Source organism: Anastrepha obliqua, chromosome 1, assembly GCF_027943255.1.
Source record: "Anastrepha obliqua isolate idAnaObli1 chromosome 1, idAnaObli1_1.0, whole genome shotgun sequence".
NCBI classification, from domain to species: domain Eukaryota; kingdom Metazoa; phylum Arthropoda; class Insecta; order Diptera; family Tephritidae; genus Anastrepha; species Anastrepha obliqua.
In genome coordinates, this window is record NC_072892.1 from 153,985,411 (window position 1) to 153,991,473 (window position 6,063).

The 6,063-nt window shown below is 35.5% G+C and overlaps 1 protein-coding gene across 1 annotated transcript; it reads left to right on the plus strand.

Moving 5' to 3' along the window:
* Positions 1 to 270: 270 nt before the first annotated feature.
* LOC129239517 (uncharacterized) lies at positions 271 to 5,752 on the plus strand. The gene is made up of 3 exons (XM_054875087.1): positions 271 to 587; positions 4,883 to 5,088; positions 5,382 to 5,752. The coding sequence occupies exons 1-3, from the start codon at positions 337 to 339 to the stop codon at positions 5,750 to 5,752; spliced, it is 828 nt and encodes a 275-aa protein (XP_054731062.1). The 5' UTR covers positions 271 to 336.
* Positions 5,753 to 6,063: the final 311 nt, after the last annotated feature.

The window sequence follows — 6,063 nt, forward strand, 5'->3', positions numbered from 1 at the left end:
TGCTGTCGGTTTTATTTAATTTTTCGGTAAAATTGCTTTGTAACAACTTTTATGGCACTGCTTTGCGTTGCGTCGCTGCCTCACCTGCGCCTGCATAACAGCAGCATACAAAGTCGGAGTTAATTTTTTTGGAACCACTATAAAAGGGTGTCCGTCTCGAGACAAGTACATCAAATTCATCTTAACGCTCTCAAGTACTGCACGTTCGCGTAAACACAGGATTTTGTAACAAATTGTCGCGTTAAAGGAATTTCTCGATTTTCGCCCAACTTCCGGCTAATTGGATATTTTTGAAATACATTTTTTCAGTGTGTAATTTACTCGAGTTTTGTGAAAATGAAAGTGTTCGCCATCTTCGCCACCGCATCCCTGCTCATTGTCAACTGCGCTTGGGCGGCACCAAGCGTACAAGACAATCGCATCGAGGGCGAGAATGGTGGCACGTTAGCGCTAGCTGCCCGCTACCTTGGCAGCTGCTTTGAAGTTGAGGACATGACCACCTGTTTGGCGGTCAAAGGTATTACCGCATTGAATCGCGCTGCCAGGAGCAACAATATCGAACTCGTCAGCGGTGTGTCGTTCAAGAGGTGTGTGTGAAAAAAAATATAATTAAAATTGAAATGAGTTATATAACCTAGAAATATAAAAATCGAAAAAAGCAAAAACTAGAAGAAAAACAGACATTCGAAATTACAACAGAGCATGTGAAAATTTCATTCAAATATTTTACCTGTAAGAATGTGTTAATAGTTAAGTGAAGCATGCAATGAGTCTCTGGGTAAACTGAAAAGACTTGACGAAAAAAAACTTTTTTGAACTCAGTTATGAAATGCTTGAAAGGACATAATCAAATAATTATTAAAAAGTGAGCGAGTTTAACAAAACGACTATAAAATAACTTAAATTCCACAATGTATGCGTAACTATATGAAATCAGGTCCTCTGCTATAACTTAGAGCCCACAAAAGAAATGATGGAATGCGTGACTAAATAAAATAAATCAGAGACGCTAATATAACACAGGGCCCCTAGCAAAAAACTCAGTCCCATCAAGAAATCTAATTTTAGCAATAAAAAAAGGCAAAGTAAAAAAATATTTATAGTTATGGAAAACAGTTTAAATTTGTGCGGCCTTACTACAAAAGCTTATGGTATCACAATGAGTCGACAAAGGTCCAAGTGAGTTGGTTTAAAGACCGAATGCCACTTCTACCTACACACGTTTCATATTCCACAAAATGAAGCGATGTTGTAAAATAAATGTGCAGAATTGCATTAAGGTCAGCAAAAAACTATTACAGTTAGTGAGTGCCTTTATTTTTTCGGAAAGTTAAGAATGCAAAACTCAATTGAATTAGCACGAAATGTTTGAATTGGGTGTTAGGTTCAGTTAGATTCTACTGGACAGAGACCAATTTGGTCCACAGCAATATCACAACAGACAGAGTCTTATTTTAGCGATAATACGCATCACTCAAGATGCGTGTAGGTAGGTAGGTAGGTGAAAGTGAACCTGGCACTCCGCAAGTAGCACTAAAGCGCCGTTTTGATACCATTACGAGACCTCCAACAGGCAGATATATACAGCCAACTGGAGCTGTTGATATAATGGAGATGATTGATTGGATTTAGGTTGGCGCCCCCAGGCTCTCGAAGAAAAGAGCTCCCTGTGACCTTAGTCTTCTACCTGTCAAACCCGGACATTTACAGAGAAAAAGATGCGCGTACTGTTTGCAAATTTTAGGAGTCGCTCAAGGTCCGGATCATGGATAGGTTCTAGTCTTTCAAAACTGATAGCACCCAGGTAGCATGGTATAGTTTTTGAGAGAGCCGGACAACAGCATAGGAGATGCACCAGACTTTGCTTTGTACTCGGCTTATTAAATTTCCTGCAATCATAGCTAAGAGTTAGATTTAGCTTGTAAAGCATAGGCACGCAATGCAAGCCTAGACTTTACAAGCTAAGTCTAACTTTTCACTTTTCACTTTTCTGATACATTTCGGAGATTTGTTATATGACGAAAATTCGCAATACCATCAATGAAGAAAATTATAAAAATTCTACGGGATTTGTACCAGCTTCAAATTTGCACTTTATTAAGGCTAGTACTACCTTCACAGCCGTGAAATTTCGCCAACAACATGCATTTGTCTTGTCCTGAAATCTTTCTAGCCACATTTATTGACACATGCGAAGCAACGTAAAATTTATGAGCATCGCCTCAAAAGAAGTTCGTTAATTTTGGTATGAAAAGTGCATTTAAATAAAAAAAATTAAAACAAATGTTTATTAACACAAAAAAATATAAAGGAAAGTTGCTTATATAGTACTCTTCTCGAAGAAGTTTCGCTTAAAAATGCCATTTATTCAGAGTATTGGAACTCATTTTTTCACTTGCAAACGAACTACTAATTTTTGCTCAATTTTACGCCATATAAATGCGTTTAAAACTGTGAAATACTGTTGTCATGTTTCGCCGTGAAACTGAGTACTACTTTGCCGTGAGATACATACAAAATTCCACGTGCAAAATTATGAATATTAAAAAAAAAAATAGGACTGCACAAATGCTACCAAATGTTACCTTCAACTCTGCCCGAAATATATTTTCATTCATTGTTAGCCTACATTTAAGGAATATTAATATTATTGTATAATATCGCTTCCTGCGCTCTGTTAGGCAAATTAAATACACTAATTGTTGGGTAAGTGAGTCCCAATCATTTTAATAAACCGATGAATGCATCAATCTGACCTGTTTTTGAACACCAAGTTTTTCTATATTAGTTTTATACCTCAGGACCTTATAGTTCAGGCTGTAAAAAAATAATTTTATAATTTCATTTCATTATTATTACTTTTCTATTAGTTTTGTTTTAGTATTTTTTTTATTTAATTTAATTGTTTTAGTTTTATTTTCATAACTTATAATAAAAAGTTATTATATCTTAGTCCAGCAGCTCTCACATGATCTTATTCAATCAATCATTACGTTCTCAAGTACAAATGTTAACGATCAGTAAAGGATTGTAGTTTCCTGAGGTCCGGTTGGGGGTGATGGTGTTGTCTGAGTGATTCAAACCAGACCCAATTAGCACAAAATATTTCATTTTGATACACCACTTGAAGAACCATTGGGGTATACACGAAATTTGAGTAATAAAAGCTTTTTCTTTGATAAAATTTGATATGAAAAGCATGTAAAAACAATATATAATTTGGCAGTTGAAAACTAAGGCTGAACTAGGAGTTCCTTTTAAAAAAGATTTATTCTTACTTAATTAATATTCTTAACAAATATAAATTTCGTTCACAATTTTTTCAGTCTTTTTTCGTTTTGTGTTTTTTCCTCGTTTTTTTTATTGTTGTTGTTTTCTGTTATACCTTTTGTTTCTTGCGCCCACAATAACAGTACCATGACATATTGCATAGTTTCTATATTAAATTTTTCTATTATATAATTTTTTTGAGTTTTTTTAAATTCAGTTTATTCTGAAAACAACTATATAATTGAAGGTCCCAAAAACTACAAAAAATTTAAAACAGTTTTTACGAAATCTTAAGTTTTTTGCCAGAATCATCGAATTTCAATGTCAAAACTTTAAATGTTATAAAATTCTTTTTAAAATGTCAACAAATTTTCATAAAGATTTCAAACTTTCAGTCAGAATTCTGAGTATGTAATTTAACATCCCATAAATGTTGGTAATTTTTGAAAGCCACTTAAAGGCTCAAAAATCGCGTTGATTTTGACAATTTTTTTTTCTGGTGATTTTGTACATACCGAAATATGGAGCAGGGGGAGTAGGGAGGAAAATGCAATCACCATCAACAATTATTAAATATCAACTCTAATGTTTTGCTACTTTGAACTAATACTTTTATACTATATAAACATTTTATGGGCTCTGACACTGTGTGCCCAGAATTGTGACTAAGAAGTTTGAAAATTTGATGAAAATTTTTTGAAATTATTAAAAATTTTGTGCAACATTTAAAACTTTAAATAACATTTGTTTTTATAGTACTAACTATATTTTAATAAAAAAAAATAATGAAATCAAAATTAAATTGATAGTAAAAACTTTGACATCAGTCGGGCCGACTGACTTCTCAGAATATGCCAATCCCAGACCTATATAGCGATTGCAAACAGATTTATAAACCCTCTCAGCTACGGTCTTAATAACCGCATAAATGGTGAAGGGCACGTATTTCTGCCGGATTAGCTTAGCAGACTTTGCGATCTTGTCCGGGTTCAACAAAGCAACCTTATTTTTTCTTTCTCTTGCTAATCGGCAGGAAGTAGAAATACCAAGTGAAGCCAAGTAATTCTCCAGCTGGTAACTCCAACGTAGAGAAAGCTTTCCGCCATCCACCAGCAGACATTGCGCAGAATATTCGCTGCACCTTGACTATAGCGTCCCATAGCATATTGTCTGCAAAATTCGGCGCGGGAGAAGGTGCAAAGGTTCGCAGATTATTTCCATTGAACCTCTTCGCATGTTTATTATCTTCCAAGCGTCTACACCACACGTTAGCATGCGAAATATTTTTCTCTTATAAAGTTTGTTTTTTGCTCGTCCAGTGAAAATTTTGCTATTTAATTGGTTGCCTCAAGTTTTTCGGTAGAAAGTTTACAATATTTCGTATTCCGTAGGGAGGACATAGAAGCACAATTATTATTTTTAAAAACTTGCAGAAGAATCACAAAATCTCTTTTTTAACCAAGAAAGGGTTTCTGCGCCAATAATTTCCTTATTTTCCAAGAATGACAGCTATTTCGCTCAATATTTAAGAGACTATTTATTTTTTAATAATTTTTATTAATTTGTATTTAATTTTTTACTAAATCATTTCCGTTCGCATCTCCATTTTCAGAGATTCCGCTTCATCCGTAGCACGCAGCGGCAAAGCTTTGAGTGAGAATGAAATCTACGCTGAACTGCCTGAAAATCCCGAAGAACGTAGTGGACGCTTGGTGGATATGGCTATGCAAAATGCTGCTGACTTCCTGGGCTCGCACAGTCTTGAAATGAAAATCCCCACTGAGGCTACACAAGAAGTTGCACGCGCGCTCGATGAAGGTGAGAAAAGAAGCGACCAAAGCATAGTACACATTTTATAATTCAACTATTCAAGTAATGAATACTGGTATTATTTTTATTACTAATTTGGCACCCATAACGGTAAATACACCGCATACATTTGTTAATTACTCATACGCCCTGCCATACCATACTCACTGGCGCTCACTCCTGCTTTTTTTACTTATACGCCAGCGTGGCCACTGCATTTCCCTATAAATGAATGAATGACAAATTTTTATTTTCTATTTAATTAAATTTCAATTTATTTCTTTCTGTTTTTTTATCGCTAGGCCGCGGAAAATTGAAGAAAATGATGGGCCCCATTGCACTTGCCATTGGCGCTAAACTCTTCGCTGTTATTCCAATTGTGCTCGGCGCTTTGGCTCTGCTCACCACCAAGGCTGTAATTGTGGCCAAGATTGCATTGCTGTTGGCTCTTGTCGTCAGTGGCTCACGTTTCTTCGGCGGTTTGGGCAATAAGTTTAGCGGTGCACTCGGCGGTGGCTACAATTCTGCCGGTTGGTCAGCAGGCAATACGGGCGGTTGGTCGTCGGGCGCTGCATCATCATACCCATATGCGCGCAGTTTGGATGCTCAGCAATTGGCTTATGCCGGACAAGCGCCCACCGAGGATGAACAAGAGAAAGAAAATGAGCAATAATGAACTTGAGTACGAAAATGTTGCATGGGATATGCCAAAAATGTGCCTTCGTTAAAATTTACCTATTATTAAATATTTTAATGTGTACTTTATAGTTTATAGTAATTTATTGAAGAAAAAGACAATATTTACATAAATCGATAGGAATATTGACTTTCAAATAAGTACGAGTATTTATTTTTCAAGCAAATAAGCTGACAAAAAAAAACAAACGAAATCAATAAAACATAGTTAAATGAAGAAACGATGTAGAAGTAATAGTTTGTGGGCTAAGTAATTTTTTAATAGCTGGCTATTTTGTGGCATCTAGT

Coding starts and splice junctions, on each gene's coding strand:
- LOC129239517 (XM_054875087.1), top strand. CDS start 337: ATGAAAGTGTTCGCCATCTTCGCCACCGCATCCCTGCTCATTGTCAAC. Junction 588..4,882: donor AGCGGTGTGTCGTTCAAGAG/GTGTGTGTGAAA, acceptor CTCCATTTTCAG/AGATTCCGCTTCATCCGTAG. Junction 5,089..5,381: donor TGCACGCGCGCTCGATGAAG/GTGAGAAAAGAA, acceptor TTTTATCGCTAG/GCCGCGGAAAATTGAAGAAA.